The sequence below is a fragment of the Diadema antillarum genome, unplaced genomic scaffold, assembly GCF_040938485.1.
Source record: "Diadema antillarum isolate AM-2024a unplaced genomic scaffold, OU_Dant_1.0 seq00000024_RagTag, whole genome shotgun sequence".
NCBI lineage: Eukaryota > Metazoa > Echinodermata > Echinoidea > Diadematoida > Diadematidae > Diadema > Diadema antillarum.
Window position 1 is genome coordinate 1,476,656 of NW_027271142.1, and position 18,737 is coordinate 1,495,392.

The window sequence follows — 18,737 nt, forward strand, 5'->3', positions numbered from 1 at the left end:
TCCTCGTCGAGCATATACGCAGATACATACGCATGTACACACACACACACACATATATATATATATATATATATATATATATATATTTATATATATATATATATTACATATGTATTCCAAACGACAGCAATCAACCTCAATCTATTTCTGCTTCGGAGGTAATAGGTTCACCGATTCATGAAAATGTGACGATAGCCCTACACCAAGCCTATACATGTCTACTATTGTTCTACAACTAATCATAACTAATCACAAAATGTCATTCCTTTAATTACTATAGACCAACTAAGAAATAATCTCACATCGGCATCTGGGAATCTACACCCTACAAGCAATGCTTCTATGTAGATTCCTCATATTTCACGTTTTATTTTCTTATAAACTGTACTTGACAATTCATCCATGCTTTTGTATTTTGATGTTTATGTTTTATGTATTTGTTGAAATGTGGAATATGGAACAATAAAAAACAAAAAACAAACTTGAGTGAATACATTCCTATGTTATCCTTAATTCCACGGCTACTTTCAAGAAGAAAAATTTTAGATAAAATGCTATTAAAGATAAATTGTTCGAAAATTGCGAGTTACGATGCAGTATGATACAAGCCCTTACCTTCCATTATCTATAATCTCTAAGTGTAAATTCGTGGTTGTTGTCTACTTTTTGTAATCGGGTAAATATTACTAGCTACACAATTTCCCTTTTTTCCTCTTCCTTCACTCATCTGGTGACTTATTCAATAAATGCGTCTGGCTCTACTTCAAGACAGCCTACTTTTAAACAATATAATACGTTCCTTAAATTCGTTTGTCAAATTATGAAATCAATGTCCCTATCAATATTGAATACACTGTGCGTTGTCTTCACCTGCAAACACCATTGAAATGATTTAAAGAGTCTTAGTGTTTGCTTTTGGAGCAGGAAAGATATCGAAACATTAATTAATCACGAACAGCTTCCAACATGCTGTCGGTTTTAATCTGACGCATGCGCGCTGACACGATCTCCCAGTCAGAATAGCACGTCTCGAGGTGGCGCTTCATTTGTGCGTTTGATGTGAAGCCCAGTCGACCGTGGAGAACTCGGTGGTTGTGAAAGGCAAGAAGGTCACCTGGGGACGAAGACATAATTTGCACAAAGCAGCATAATTCAAACAGCTTAAAATGTTATAAATACAAAAAGGAAAAGGGATGGGGCCCTATTTAGAATGATTTGCTACTGCCAGTACTAATCAAAACACTGAAATTGATTGTTAATCGGCGAAACGTCGCACGACTTTTAGTTCCCATTCCAGATTTGTGATTTATAACAATTTTGGAGTTACACTTCGACTGAACGAATGATAATCTACATCAGCCGGTACTAATATCAAAATGACAAAACGATAAAACACAGCCATTCGTATAGTATGAATAAGGAGAAAAGTACTTTACAGACATGCACATTCAAAAGTAGCGTACTTATTCAGCGCATGGTTATTCTTCTCGCCCGAAAAATCGATATCTTAAAAACGTGTGTGCGGAAAAATGCTTAAACACCATGTTGACAATAATCCGTCACCCGTTTTGTGATATGTACTGATCGATGGCTGCCGTGGTGGTTAATGCGTTCATAAGCCCTGATAAGTTATCGTATTTGAATATTGTATGGTTGTATTATGTACTGTTCATGCTGGTTATGTAAGAGCGCCATATGCATCATTCTTGATGGACTTTAGCGCATTATAAGAAACCATTATTATTATTATTATTATTATTATTATTGTTACTATTATTATTGCTAATTTTATCATTTTTATTATTATTGTTGTTGTTATTATCATTTGTAAAATGACGAAGACACTCAATGCGGACAATCGTTATCATAGTGAAGATGACGTCATGGTTAATCCTGCTTTAATTGACAGTTATATTGTTTGTAACTTGCGCGAGCAAACGTAATAACTAGCAACATATTGTGGAGACATAACTTTGAAGACAATGCATATAATGCCTTTACACTTGATTCCTTTACATTTGCTTGTTTGTGAAACAGGCAAAACTGTGCAAGATATGCTTATCGTTTTTCTGATCATAATTTTTTTACACTCTCGTTTGCTCTTCATTCATGATGACAAAAACAATATACAATTCTGATGCTAAAATCACTTTTCTTATTGTAATTATGGTAAAGTAGTAGTAGCAGTAGTAGTAGTAGTACAAACATGATAAGAAAATACAGTGAAGCATTAGTTGAAAGAGTACCACTTTCACACACACCCACCCGGCTCTAGTTTAAATTGTAGCAAGTTGCGTGGATCGTATGCAAGCTTGTAGAACTCCCACAGCGCTTCGTAAGCAGCGTCGACTTCTTCAGGGGGCATCCGGAGCATCGACGCCCGTGTGACGTCGTTGGTCACGATTTTACACACCTGGCCACTGTCGTCTAAACTACAAAATAACAGAAGAGATTTCGTTTTTTTTTTTTTTTTTGACACAAAAACATAAAAACTCGCACTTTATATCAAATAGTTATCTTGCATACTGATGGTCAACTGCTAATCTAGTTGTGTATCGAGGGTAGCCAAACGTTTCAGCATAGTTTATAGTTTTCTCTTTTAAAGAAAATTTATTGTTCAACAAAAACTTTAAAGACAAGTTCACCTTCATATACATGTGGATTGAGTGAATGCAACAATATAAGCCAATTCGTAATTAGCTCATGTACACATTGGTACAAATGACCTTTCTTTTTTTCTCAGTTGGTTAGGCACTTCACTCGTCTTCAAAGCGGCAAAATGCATAAGCTTGCCCGACGTAACAATTTACGGAATAATTCAGGTTCAAACAAAGAATGAACTTGCGTTGAGATCAGGTGATCAGAATACTCCATCAGTTGACAATTTAGCAGGCATCCATTTCATTGTTTTGTATTGAATGCAGTAACAGCCCATTTCCTTTCATATTGCGAAATACCATTCTTGCTGTCAGGTGGATGTGCTGGCAAGCACCATTTAAGAGAAGGATCACATGAATAAACATCTCATCACAGATGCTTATCTCAGTGAATTTACAAACCCAAGTGCCTGTTGGTACAAATGACCTTTTTCTGCTCATGCGCAAAGTGGAATTACGAACTGGTCTATTAGTATATAGAACATATCAGTGGAAACTTGGGGAAAAATTGGACAATCCGTTCAAGAGTTATGAATTTTTAAAGTATCTGCGCAGTCACATCTGGATGAGAAGACTACTGCAGTGTAATGTCACATGCGTACAACGATATAAGAAAAATTAAAAAAAAGAAAATTTCACAAAACAAAGTGCACATTTCTTCAACTTGTAAATGACGTATGTTAAGAATAATATTATTTCCCCTGCCTTCTGAACGAGAGCAGTCGAGTTTTCTTTTGTTATGCGAGAAAAGTGAAAATATGTTGATTTTTCTTTATTATTTTCTTTGTATCATTGTACACATGTGACATCACAAGCTATAGTAGTCTTCTCATCCAGGCGCGATTGAGGTGGAACTTCAAGAATTCATAACTTTTGAACGGATTGTCCGGTTTTCCTTAAACTCTCAATGATGTTTGTTTTTTTTTTTTACTAATATTGCTGCATTCACTCAACCCACATGTCTATGAAGATGAACTTGTCCTTTAAAGATAATCCAGTGGACATTCATTCTCCCCTAAAAACAAGCACACAAAAGAACAAAACACTTTTAAGCAGGAAATTTGAAGAGGGGCGATGGAGTCATAATCACGATACCTTATCTTCCTATATGTCGACTTCTGTAATGGCCCCCATAATAAGCTCTTCATTAAAGAATAATCATTCACAATCTTATCTATATACCGTTAATTTAATGTGTCTAACGGAAAAGCAAGAAAAATCGACAAAATTGATCAAGAGTATCAGTAACAACAGAAAGTGAGGGTCATATCACATCTTACAGATTAGTCTTCCAAACCTCTTTCAAATATGACGTCATATGCTATAATAATCAGTTTAATGTTGTTCTTAGATTTATCCAAGTACATGCGCACACTATAGAATAAGTCTTACTAGTATCCCAAATCCTATACATATAGCTCCAAGTATACAATACAATTCGATTTGGGTTGGGAGTACAAGAATTTCGGGTATTATATAATGTTTAACACTCTTTTGGAAGTCATCACGGAGTCACATATTATTACGTTATTGCTCGTTGATATCCAAGGTGATAACATTTTACAACGGCGTGCTTGTACTCCCATGGGACGGTCGTCAACAGGTCAAAGGCTTGTTGACTGCTAGACTTCAGATCTTCAGCTACTTTGAACCCATCGACCAGCAGACTGTCTCCCCCCGAGCCACCGGCTTGCTGGATGCAGTGAAAGAGCTGAAGCTGTGGAAAAAACAGGGAACGCGTATAATATTATGAGCATAATATGAACAGTACATAAATATGTCCGTAGGAGAAGGAGACTCTAATATATAAAATGTATCTGGGTTTTTTTTTTTCTGTCTATCCTCAATTTTCATTATGATTATTGTACAAGGGAAATCTCTGCTCTTACATTATCCATCTGTGTGAATACTATCATATTGATTATTATGTTAGTCACGATGGGTTAGTCTCTCCCAATTATTTTTCAATGCATTGCAGAGGAGTGAAACCATTCTTCTACGGCCAGACAGCGATATGATACGTCAGTTATTTGTATTACCATTTATTGTAAAAGTATTCACCTTATTAGAGTAAACGTTTGGATTATCTTTTTACGTTCTTATAGAAGACAAAATGTTATTGTCTAGTAATGATCATTCTAATTCAGTTATATATTTTTTTGCTGTTGTGAACATAAAGTGAAAATAAATCCAAATCAAATCATAATAAAAACATCAAACAATAAAACACCCAGCACCTTGTCGCATCCAGCTTCGAAACTCTCGCGTCTCCACAACATCAAAATAAGAAAAAAAATCAAAACAAGACTTGCACTCCATGCACTTGATGGATCTGTCTTACACACAGACACATAAACACACACATACACACTCACAATCCAAACAATTACATATATAGAGAAAAAGAGACAGACTGAGAGACAGACATTCAAAAATAGATAGGTATACGTTCATGTTACAAGCGTATTATAACTATGTTTATGTTCCGCTCCATCACTGTAAAAACATCGGTGTTAGATTTAACACCATGGGTGTCAAATCTAACACCGATCAAACTTCAATAGAGGACCACACCCACAGGTGTTGAAAATGTATTGTGACGGTATTAAAAAGTGTTCGCCTGGCACTTCGTGGTGTTAATTTGACACTGGCTGGAGATATTTTTGACACTGCGCCAGAGAGTTAATTCAATAATGACACCGCATGGTGTTGATTTGATATTGGTGGTGTTAATTTCAATGGTATAACACCCGTCCAGCTTCAATAGGGGACCACACCAACTGGTGTTACTGTGGTGTAAATGTGTTTACACATTTTTTCAAAAATCAAGTATACTTTATCGGAAAATTCTTTATCGTCTTGTTGAAGTTCAAAATTAACAAGAAGTGCAGTAACTAAGAAACTATTCAAAAAACAAGTTTAAATTTTGAAATGACACCCGGAGGTGTTAATCTAACACCACGAATGAGCACCGGAAATTTAACACCAGCTCGGTGTTTCATATTTAACACCGGACTTTTTGCAGTGACGGAGACAATACGCTGAACGCTACACCGTGGTTACTCCGGATAGAACAGCTCCATGGTATCAACGTCTTCTCTACCCTCGTCATAATTACAATAATTGATTCCAGGGAGTAATAAGTGGATGTAGCTGAAGAGATGTATAACTATAGATTTTTACGCCAACAATCTCATTTGTCGAGTATACTAGTAGCTATAAAGGCCATTCTTGAAAAACTTGTGATATTAGGCCTGACATTTGATTTAATTCGATTGAATATATACATTGTAGACCACTGTATGGCGAGCAACTTAGAACACATGGATTTAAAGTTTGGTTCATACACGAAAACAAGCAAGCACATTTATCATGCATGAGGATATTGAAGTGTTACTTGAAAACTTGCCTACCCCTTTTGGCTGGTGGTAATACGTCAGGTCTGTGTGTAGGGTCAAACCCCTGTCCGAGTACGCGGGGTTATGTTTGCCGCTTTTCTCTCTAATCTGGTTTACCACGCTGTTGAAGATGAAAAGAAAAAGTGCTTATTACAACAACGCCGTGTAAGTGCATTTGTTTGCATTCATCGTACATGAAAATACGTGTCACAAACATACAAAGATTTTTATTCACGCAATTAAAAGAACAAATGCTTTGAAGACTGATTGATTTTATTTTCTAATCAGTGTCAGTACATTAAATTTTGAAACAACTTGAACTCCCGTGTTTAATACCAATTTATCTGTCATATCCTTTTATGCTGTAAATAAACAAGCAAACAAACAAACAAGTAGTTTGTACTGTCGAAGTATGAATAGTATTTTTTTATTGCATTTTCAATATTTATGATTCTTTTGATTTGTCAAATTGCTTTTCTTAGTTGCATTTATAGCACATGAAGAAAATGATAAATTTAATGACGTCGTTACTAGCGACATATCCCATACCCTTAGACGAGAAAAGAATGCAATAAGAAAGGAAAAAAAAAAACGACATCAAGAGGAGTTTGGTTTTACCCGGAAGGAGACGGAGAAGGGCAGTCGTATCCAAGTCTTTTCTGGAAAACCACTTGTTGACCCTGCTCTTTCGGGGCGCGCTTTAAGATGCCAAAGCCTAAGTTGTGGAGTACGGTAAGCCAGTCGTAGAGGGCGTCGTCGCTCTCCATCACTTCCAGGAAATCGAAGGTTCGGAAGTGATCGGTTTCCATCACATCGGCTCCCCACAAGATCGGTTTGGTGCCCTCGACGGGGTCGCGGGCGGATCGGTCGAAGCGATGCCCCCGGAGCCAATTGGTAGGGAAGTCACTACGGTGATCATGACTCCAGACAACCGACAGAACTTGACCATCCTCAATGACCGAGATAGATTGCACTTTGGTCTAGGTACAGAAAAAAAAAATCAAATTGATGCAAAGCAAATAAGAGTGGGCAAAGACTCAATCCTTTAAGTTTCATCAAAATCGGACATAAAATTAGAAAGTTGTGGAAAACATGTATATGAAATAAGCTTGTTTTCCCCCAGGAGGTGATCATGATACTCAGTAGGTGATGTTCGTTATTCCGAGGGTTCGTTATTCCGAAACACGCAAATTGCCTATATGCCAGGATGTTCGTTACTCCGAAAATGACAACAGGTTTGTTAATGCAAACATTTGTAGCATTATTCCGAAGGTTCGTTATTTTGAAAGTTGGTTAAACCGAAAAGAAATTAGGGAGGTCCGTTAGTCCGAAATTAAAATATAAGGTTCTTTATTCCGACAGTTCGGTTGTCCGAAAAATGAAATAACGTTCGTTATTTCGGAGGTTCGATAATCCGAAAAGGTTTGTTATTCCGAAATTGAAATAATCTGTTGAGAAAGCAGCAAAAAAAAAAACCTGGAATGGGAGGATGTGGTAGAAGGGGGGCGTCACTGGCGTACTGGTGGGGTGTTTTGTGTGTGTGTGTGTGTGTGTGTGTGTGTGTGTGTGTGTGTTTTGGGGGGGAGATTTACAAAAGAAGTATCTTAACAAGACATATTGTCTTTTTTTTCCAACACGCGTACTTTTCATCGAATTTTCGTAAATGGCCAAATGATTATATCTACTAATTTTTGGATATAATATTTTGCTTTTTGTTCAATTTCAGCATCGCATTTGTAAAAAAAAAAAAAACAAATAAATAAGAAATAAGTTTATCTATTATAGTTTTGGAATAACGAACCTTCGGAATTAAACGAACCCTCTGTTTTTATTTTCGAACTCTCGCATCTTCGGAATAATGAACCTTTTTTCGTTCTCGGAATGACAAACCATATTTCATTTTCGGATTAATGAACCTTCGGAATAACGAACTTTTGGAATAACGAAAGGAAATGCAGACACGCATAGATTGCATTGGAAGTATTATCAAGGAGCTAGCAGCTTAGCTCTTGGCATTGCACTCCACAGCAAACTCCGGAAAATATCGAGTGCCCAGTGACCCCATGATTTCATACCGAAATCATGGGCGTCACCAGGGGGGGGGGGGGGGGGGGGGGGGGGGGGGGGGGGGGGGGGGGGGGGGGGGGGGGGGGTGGGGGGGGGGGGGGGGGGGGGGTGGGGGGTGCGTTGGGTGCGAACGCACCCCCCTTCAGACCCTTAAAAAAAAAAAAAAGAAAAAAAGAAATCAGTCTGCGAGCGACCTCAACACCGGACCCTGAATAATAATTATTTTTTATTCATTTATTTATTTATTTTTTGAAATTTTGCATCGGGGACAAAAAAAAAAATCGTAGGCAAAAACAATTCGCACCCCTGGTTCTGGCAGCACTGATTTATACATATCTACTAGTACAAGACTCACAGTGTATTCTACAAAGTGTTTACTATTTAGATAGATTTTGGACATCCTTCCCATGCTTGGTCACTTCGACGCCACCTCGCTGGTCTGATACCTCCCTCAGTCATGAACATAAACCGACACCCTTGACTACCAGTGGCGGATCCAGGGGGAGGGGCGCACCGGGCGTCCCCCCCCCCCCCCCTCTTAATTTCCAAAGCGAAAAAGTATAGCTACAAACGGCAGTTTTTGGACTGTAAAATGTCAAAATTTTCAAGCTCGCTGGCTCCGCTCGCTGGCATTTAGTCGTAATGCCATTCTCCTGAAGTTGCTCCCAGTAATTGCCAGCAGCTCCACCCGGTGCGCCCCCCCCCCCCTTACTGCAAAAAAAAAAAATGTAGCTACAAACGGCAGTTTTTGGACTGTAAAATGTCAAAATTTTCAAGCTCGCTCGCTCCGCTCGCTCGCATTTAAATTCTCCTGATATTGCTGCCAGTAATTGCCAGCAGTTGCGCCCGTTGCGTCCCCCCTTAATTTCCAAAGCAAAAAAATATGGCTGCAAACGGCAATTTTGGGACAGTAAAATGTCAAAATTTTAAAGCTCGCTCGCTCCGCTTGCTCGCATGTAATCGTTAAGCCATTCTCCAGATATTGCTGCCAGTAATTTGTCGTTTCACACCGTCATTCCATAATCCATTTATAGGGGGACAACCCCCTCCCACAACCTCCCCCCTTGCTCGTTCCGCTTGTTCGGGCTCGGTCGCGTTCATGACATGACAAGTTTATTTGAATTATACCATTTATAGGCAAATTGTTCAATAACAATTTACTTCAAAATGTACTGATGCCTTAAACAAAGTGGGACTGTTTCAAGTCGATAAAACACGCAAAATACCTGCATCAAATTGCACCATTTACAACATCAAAAAGTGCTCACCGTGGGAGGGGGACACTCCCTCCCACATCCTCCCCCTCGCTCACTCCTCTCGCTCTTGCTTGGCCGCGTTCATGATATTCAGTGTAAATATCAAAACAGGAAGTTTATTTGGATGATACTATTTTATAGGCAAATTGTTCGATATTAATCTACATCAAAATATACTGCTTTGTTTTAAACAAGTGGGACTGTTTCAAGTCGATAAAACAAGCAAAACATGCATCAAATCCCCCCTCGCTCTCTCCGCCTGCTCGGGCTCGGTCGCGTTCATGACATCATAAGCGGTGTAAGAATCAATACAAGAAGTTCATTGAAATGATATAGTTTATAGGCACATTGTTCAACAACAAATTCCACCAAAATGTACTGCTACCTTAAACAAGTGGGAATGTTTCAAGTCGGTAAAACACCCAAAAAGCCTGCATCAAATTGCACCATTTACAACATCAAAATGCAAAAAGTTCTCACCGTGGGAGGGGGGGGGGGGGGGGACAACGGGCACTTTCACGAGTCCCCCCCCCCCCCTTGCTCGCTCCCTTGCATACTAACACACCATCACCCCCCCCCCCCCCCTCCAAGATGAAATCCTAGCTACGCCGGTGCCCTTTCCCCGCTTGGTTTCCGTCAAAAACAGTAAAAGTCTAGGGATTGAGAGCTTCCTATATTCCAAATGTCTGTCCAAAAAAAAAAAGAAAAAAAATTCTCGTTACATTAGGGTCAAAACGCACCCCCCTTGAAAAAAAGCTGGTGACGCCCCTGCCGAAACAAATGTGACTTCATGCATTCTCCCAAGGCATTAACGCTTGATAACAAAGTCACACAAAATCGCAAAAAAAAAGGTAGAAAGGGTATATCATTCACAAAAACAACACTTAAAGGTATACGTATAGAGACTGAAATCACATCAGTTACCCTTCATTTTGTGTCTGCCACTGTAGAAACGACATTATTCTACTCAGCTTGAGATGAACGTTTTGCTCACAATCTTTATGGGCAAAGACATTATTACCCACGCCGATGAAAATCGGCAGGGGGTTATGTAAAGGGTTCCGTATGTTTGTTTGTTTGTTGTTTGTTTGTTTGTTTGTTTGTTTGTTTGTTTGTTTGTTTGTTTGTTTGTTTGTTTGTTTGTTTGTTTGTTTGTTTGTTTGTGTACAAGATAACAAGAGAACGGGTAAACGGATTTGCACGAAATGTTCAGGGGATGTTTGGATAATGGCAGGAAAGAATCGATTAGATTTTGGTGATAATCGGTTGACCCTTGCAAATTCTGTGTGACCTTGAAGTTTTGACCCAATGATATAGTGACCACTCCGAAAATTTCCCGTTTCTCACTTTGCGATTTTCCGCTACCATACGAACACATAAACTCCCAAACGATCCGACTTCGCTGCTCAAATGTTCGTAAGAATTCCGACATTTACGTTTAGGCCTATTTGAGGGACTATGTCCTTCTAGATTTATGAAAGTTTGTTCTCCGTCGTCACAAACTGGCCCGTATTTTGATGATTTTTCAAATTAACATTGATTGTTTTTTTCGTTGGAGGAGCATTTGCTCGGTCAGTTACACTGCACGATATGCGCGCTCAATGTCAATGCGTGTGCAAGGCCGCTGAAAATGCATCGCGCTGTACACTGTTGGTGCAAAATTGCATCGGGGACGTTGCGGCGCTCGTTGGTGACCGAATACTGGTGCAGTAGACATTTGCATTCAACCCTTGCATTGAATAATTTCCGTAGACACCCTTAATCATAGGGGTAATTGCCTAGGGAGTACGTAAATTTTGTTTTTCTTTTGCGCTTTTGTGGATACCATCAAAGATCGTACACTCATACGACCTTTGATAATATCATCACACTCTCGGCTTGCTATGAGCAAAATATCCCGCAAGAAAACGGCGTATTTCTCGATTTTTAGCGCTTTTTCGGCGACCCGTCGCGTAGACAATATACTCTTAAAACTGGACTTAATTCGCGCGCGCTTGGAAAAGTTCTGATTCTGCACTTTTGACGGTGGTATTTGGGATTTTCGATGGATTTTTGGAGGAGACTAAAGGACTTTCCTGCTGTGAATGAGTGTTACCGTATGTGAAATGATGTGATTTGCGTGTGATGTGACTGTAGACCCAAAGATCGTACACTTCAGTGTACGATCTTTGGTAGAACTCACTGGCTGGTGATAAAGCACACTGGCAATTAAGTGACCGAATTCTGGTAGATGACCGAATGCACATTATGTTTACCCCGACTTTGTACAAGGCGTGGGTCTGCCGCCTTTGACGGCCTCTCTCTAGTTGTTCTATTGCTTTTATTATGTTATGTGATAACATTAGAGGCGTTTCATGGAGATAAATGGGGGGGGGGGGTCGATCTTAACCAGGGGATCCATCCGTCTAATGCCACTTTCCCCTATACGTTGTAATTATACTCAATGCCTATAATTCCATATTACAATTCTGACATGGCGGAGAAAAATTGCATGGTTTGTGCAGCCTATGATTGTTCTCTTCATACGAGAGGTTGAAAGAACTACAACTCTAGGTCAAAATTACGAGTTTTCTGCTCCAGTGCGCCTTGAGCACGTTAACTATGTGGAACTGGCGCATAATAAGCACCCTGTATTATTATTATTATTATTATTATTATTATTATTGATCAGGAATACACGCTTTATCGGAGTATGGGTCAAGTTGAAACTAAATGAATGGCCAAAAGTATTTTGATGCATAGTCCTTTGCAAATTGCGGAAAGGGCTTGAAGTTTGTGCAACACGACTCCATAAAGCGATTTGGTAAAACGAACTCTATTTGGTACTCCGCGAGTTAGATTCAGACACTTCACGGGTAAACTAATCATGTTGTTCAGAGTTCTTCACTACATATATTTTGCCTGGTAAACTGGGAATCGAAAAAGTTATAACGAAATCTGTTTTTCTTCACACAAAATTGTGACATGACAAGGCAGAATGTTTTTATATATTATATTGATGTGTGTGTATGTGTGTGTGTGTGTGTGTGTGTGTGTGTGTGTGTGTGTGTGTGTGTGAGGGGCAGTGTGGTATAGTGGTTAAGTGTCTGATTGCCCAGTATGAAAAGTTTCTTTACGGACATTTTATGAACCCAGATAAGTCGCAAGTCATAGTTGGAAGTGTAAATATTCTGGGTGGTTTATTATCCTTCTATTTATCACAATGCCATTCATGAGTACAAAATAAAATTTAAAAAAAAATGTCAGAATGGAATCAGACATCACGCTATAGAGGCGTGTTGACTATAGAAGTGAAGAATTATATCATGGGCCCCTTGACATATACAGTTGTATTGTCTCTTTCTTATTGGCAGATGATTATATGTTTACTGCAAAATTTAATATTACTAAGATGATGCATACTTGTGCAAAGTAAGAAAGTTAAGCTGTAGTCTTTTTCCTTTTTGATAGATACATATATTTAGATTTTTGTCAAATCAGCAGTTCTAGTACAGTTGTGTCGATTGTGATGTATATGCTTGCGCTATTGACAGGAGTCTATAGAATGAGTGAGAGATTTAGAGATAAATGTGGTCACCATAATGGTGTTACAATAGATATTATCATATCAAAGGGTAAGTCCTCACCACGCTCAGACTGACTTTGAACAGACAAAAACAGGCAAATGCAATCAAACCTGTCTATGGCGGCCACCCAAGGGAGATGGAAAAAAATGTCCGTTATATAGACAGGTGGCCGTTACAGACAGGTTCTTTAACATGCTTTTTCGCTCGAAAGGAATTATTTTTAGTGGTCGTATATGGCAGGTGGTAGCTAAGACAAGTTTTCACAAAGCACATGTGCATTGTGCTCCGTATATTGACTTTTTCTGTTACATGAAGGCCTATTTGACTGAGAATAATTTAGATTTGTGTTTGAAATTATGTTGAATTAATAAAATCAAATGAAATTGTGTACGTTGCAGGACCTACACACAAGCTGGCATTGGGGCGGCGATAATTATCATCACTTTTCCGCTGGTTATAAACATTGGAAGTATTTATCAAGGAGCTAAGCAGCTTAGCTCCTTGGTATTGCACTCCACAGCAAACTCCGGGAAAATACCGATTGCCCATAGCAGTGACCCCATGATTTCATACCGAAACAAATGTGACTTCATGCATTCTCCCAAGGCATTAACGCTTGATAACAAAGTCACACAAAATCGCAAAAAAAAAAGATAGAAAGGGTATATCATTCACAAAAACAACACTTAAAGGTATACGTATAGAGACTTAAATCACATCAGTTACCCTTCATTTTGTGTCTGCCACTGTAGAAACGACATTATTCTACTCAGCTTGAGATGAACGTTTTGCTCACAGTCTTTGTGGGCAAAGACATTATTGTTCTATTGCTTTTATTATGTTATATGATTACATTGGAGGCGATTTATGGAGATAAATGGGGTGGGTCGATCTTATCCAGGGGATCCGTCTAAATGCCACTACCCCTTCTACGTTGTAATTATACTCAATGCCTATAATTCCATATTACAATTCTGACATGGCGGAGAAAAAATTGCATGGTTTGTGCAGCCTATCTGATTGTTCTCTTCATACGAGAGGTTGAAAGAACTACAACTCCAGGTCAAAAGTTTTCTGCTCCAGTGGACTTTTTGACCAGGAATTCACGCTTTATCGGAGTATGGGTCAAGTTGAAATTAAATGAATGGCCCAAAAGTATTTGATGCATAGTCCTTTGCAAATTGCGCAAAGGGCTTGAAGTTTGTGCAACACGACTCCATTTATAAAGCGATTTGGTAAAATGAACTCTATTTGGTACTCCTCGAGTTAGATTCAGACACTTCACGGGTAAAATAATCACGTTGTTCAGAGTTCTTCACTACATATATTTTGCCTGGTAAACTGGAAATCGATAAAGTTATAACGAAACCTGTTCTTCTCCACACAAAATTGTGGCATGACAAGGCAGAATGTTTTTATATATATTGATGTGTGTGTATGTGTGTGTGTGTGTGTGTGTGTGTGTGTGTGTGTGTGTGTGTGTGTGTGTGTGAGGGGCAGTGTGATATAGTGGTTAAGTGTCTGATTGCCCAGTATGAAAAGTTTATTTAAGGACATTTTATGAACTCAGATAAGTCGCAAGTCATAGTAGGAAGTGTAAATATTCTGGGTGGTTTATTATCCTTCTGTTTATCACAATGCCATTCATGAGTACAAAATAAAATTTAAAAAAAAATGTCTGAATGGAATCAGACATCACGCTATAGAGGCGTGTTGACTATGGAAGTGAAGAATTATATCGTAGGCCCCTTGATATATACAGTTGTATTGTCTCTTTCTTATTGGCAGATGATTATATGTTACTGCAAAATTTGATATTACTAAGATGATGCATACTTGAGCAAAGTAAGAAAGTTAGGCTGTAGTCTTTTTCCTTTTTAATAGATACGTTATATTTAGATTTTTGCCAAATCAGCAGTTCTAGTACAGTTGTATCGATTGTGATGTATATGCTTGCGCTATTGACATACGAGTCTATAGAATGAGTGAGAGATTTGGAGATAATGTGGTCACCATAATGGTGTTACAATAGATATTATCGTATCAAAGGGTAAGTCCACACCACGTTCAGACTGACTTTGAACAGACAAAAACAGGCAAATGCAATCAAACCTATGGCGGCCACCCAAGGAGATGGAAAAAATGCCCGTTTATAGACAGGTGGCCGTTACAGACAGGTTCTTTAACATGCTTTTTCGCTCGAAAGGAATTATTTTAGTGGTCGTATATGGCAGGTGGTAGCTAAGACAAGTTTTCACAAAGCACATGTGCATTGTGCTCCGTATATTGACTTTTTCTGTTACATGAAGGCCTATTTGACTGAGAATGATTTAGATTTGTGTTTGAAATTATGTTGAATAAATAAAATCAAATGAAATTGTGTACATTGCAGGATCTACACACAAGCTGGCATTGGGGCGGCGATAATTATCATCACTTTTCCGCTGGTTTATAAACAGAAATGTGAGGGGGAAAAAAAAAATCATTTTTGGTTGATGATTTTACAACTCACAGTCATTACTGCTAGGCCACTACAGCACAACAAAATTTTAACGCGAAGTCTAATCATCTCAATCTCTTTGTTTTGTTTTGGGGCTTTTTTTTTTTAGGTAAAAGAAAGAAATTAAAGAAAAAATGTGTGCTACACAATTCGGCAAAATGCGACTCGTGAGGTGTCAACATAATCACTTTTGTCGATTGTGAATACTCATGTCATTGTTCTCAATGCTACTTATTTTTGAAAGGCTAACGATGATGAGAATTATATTGACTATAATAGCTGTCGTTCTTTAGCAAATAACGCTTTTTTCAAAACGGCGTGATGGTACCTTCTAATCATGTTACGGGCACTTTTGTAATGATCGACAACTTTGTCTAGGTTCCAATTTAAAGGACAAGTCCACCTTCATATACATAAGGATTGAGAGAGTTTGAGGAAAATTGGACAATCCGTTCAAAAGTTACGAATATTTTAAGTATCTGCGCAGTCACTGCTGGAAGAGAAGACTACTACAGTGTATGATGTCGCATGCTTACAGCTATATAACGAAAATAAAAAGAGAATTTCACAAAACTTTACTTTTTGAATAAAGTGCACAGTTCTTCGACTTGCTACTTCAAGGGTAATAATAATCATTCCCCCTGCCTTCTGAAAGAGAGAAGTCGAGTGTTCTTTTTTAAAGCGAGAAAAATGGAAATATTTTCTTTATTCTTTCTTTATATCGTTGTACTCATGTGACATCACAAGCTATAGTAGTCTTTTCATCCAGCCGTGACTGAGCAGAAACTTCAAAAATTCATAACTTTTTAACGGATTGTCCGATTTTGCTCAAACTCTCACTGATGTGTTCTACTAATATTGCTGCATTCACTCAACCCACATGTCTATGAAGGTGAACTTGTCCTTTAAAGCTGTATGCATTAACACTTAAATTTTAGGGCACAGATACACGTATAAGGCGAGAAAGCGGCGTGATGGAACTTTCCAAGACGCTCTGTCCAGGACAATGGGTGAGAAGTGCCTTGTTTGATGATGACTTCTTAAAACTACATGTTGTTTTGGTAGAAAAAGAAGTTTCGGTTTAGGGTGATTTGATCTAGTTAACATCGCCAAGGAGCCTTCTCTTCCCAAACAACAACAACAAGGTGAACATATTTTTATGCCTAGTCAGTCTTTCTTACAGGAGGACTGATTTAGTCTTTCATAGTCTTTTCGGATTCCATCGTACTTGATTTTTGACTTTTTTTGTAGTTGGTAGTAAGTTGGTTGGATACCCTCGTTTGCTTGTTTGATTTTTTTTTTAAATTCTTGTATTTATTTTCTAGAAATTAATAGTTTTTTTCTTTTTAATCCTTACCGGTTCAAGGAAAAGATCCATCAAAGAAGTTTTCCTCGTGTCAGTTGACCAATCGTAGCACTTCTCGCTGTGACAGTTATCTCGGAGCCACACCACTGGGTAGTCCTGGGTTTCTCCATCGGACCATCCAACCGACACCAGACGGCCATCACTTGACATCGATGACCAAGTGATAGGAGTCCAGTCGCTCCACGACTCGGTCAGCGGGGCGTCGATGTGAAAAGCAGCGGTGTTCTTCGGCGCCTTTGTCGGCATCGCGCTCGACCCGACTGCGCCTGATGGAGAGCGATCACTTGTGACATCTGGGAGAGTGGATTTCGCGCAGTGATCAGGTCGCGATCTGCTCTGCTGTCGGTGGGCAGCGAGAAATCCCCTCCGAGATAGCCCGTGGCCTATCAGCGCTACTCTCCTCATTCGAATGGTGAGAGATAGGGGAATCATTACGCCGATTTCAAAAAAAAAGTTAATGCTGTCTTTACGTATTTCCTATAGACACAGTCTTTTACTTGCACCTAGTTTAGTTCTTTTATACTGCACCATAGAGTATCGTATATCATGTGTTCTCGTGGTCTGCGACCTCACCAATGTACGACAACACTCTGCAAAGAGGATTACTGTAGGCCTACAGTAACAAAAGAAGATGAAGGACGCAAGAAAATATTACGCAACCGCCTGCAGGAACACTCAATATATCCCACGTCTAAAATGGGTGTGCCAACGATTTAAACACCGAGTTACCGTTGTTATTGTGATTGACCTGTAGCTTCGAAAGTAACGGCCCAGTGGACACGTGATGGTTTAGACGTTATCCCCTGTAGGACCTATATAAAACGACGTCGGATCCTATACGTGTTAAAGGGGAAGTTGTCACAAAATTACCGTTCTTTCGTACTTTAATTTTGTTGTTGTTGTTGTTGTCTTTTTATGAAAACAAATTCTTGGATGACTTCGCTGACGTGGATCGGCATTCATTGTACACCAACAATAATGGCATCGAACAATTTACTGCACTAAGCTACTGGCTGAGAGCTCTTCATCTTTAGTTAACTAAACCTTTGACTTACCTCTGTCATACCTCGTCACACACTGGTCACTTTCTGTACAAAATAATTAGTCCAGCGGATATAGAAAAAATCATGCACTTTATGGTAAAAGCACCATACTTGGTACACGTGTACATGATGCCAATATAAGTCATTTCTGATATGGAAGCCACTCTGATTCTCCCTTTGGCGGCCGTGGCGGCCATTTTTCAAAATGGCCGCCATGTGATATAGCAATGGTGTGTATTTTGGAAACTAAAAGTCCTATTGTTGTGATTCTTGTACCAAAGTATAGGTTTTTAGGGTCAAGGATTCCAATAAGATAATTTTTTAGAGGATAAAACCATGGCAACCTACTTATTAGCGGCCATTTTGAAAAAATATGGCCACCATGTTTGATAAAAACATATCCTTAAAACGTATAGACAAAGGGTCATGACTCTGGTACCAACTTATATGTTTTTGGGGTCAAGGACTCCCATAAATTCAACTGTAAGTGAATATGAATCGCTTCATCCTACGTTTTGGCGGCCATTTTAATGAATATGGCTGCCATACAACAGAAAATGAATATTGTATATCTTCGAACTCAAAAGATATATAATCACTATTCAAGTGTAAAAGTATAGTTTTGGGGTGAAGGTTTTCAATTTAATGATGTTTTAGCAAACTGAATAGGTTCATCACATCCTTTGTTTTGGCGGCCATTTGATAAATATGGCCTCCCTCCAGTTATATAGCGTACGAGTGTTATGAATGCGGGATGCCCATTGTGGATTGATTCTGGTGTAAACGTTTGTTTTAGAGTTCAACAATTACTTGTTCACTCATTTTTAGTATTCTAATGTGGAACATCCGGGCATAGTTAACTTTGGAAGCATTTTGGAAAATAT

The 18,737-nt window shown here is 38.8% G+C and overlaps 1 protein-coding gene across 1 annotated transcript; it reads right to left on the bottom strand.

Annotated features, from left to right (window-relative positions):
* Positions 1–944: 944 nt before the first annotated feature.
* On the bottom strand, positions 945–17,242 carry LOC139725197 (gamma-butyrobetaine dioxygenase-like). Its single transcript, XM_071636290.1, has 6 exons — positions 16,802–17,242; positions 6,674–7,035; positions 6,071–6,176; positions 4,238–4,374; positions 2,266–2,432; positions 945–1,114 (listed from the first exon to the last, which is right to left on the bottom strand). Exons 1-6 carry the CDS (start codon positions 17,240–17,242, stop codon positions 945–947), a joined length of 1,383 nt encoding a protein of 460 aa, XP_071492391.1.
* Positions 17,243–18,737: the final 1,495 nt, after the last annotated feature.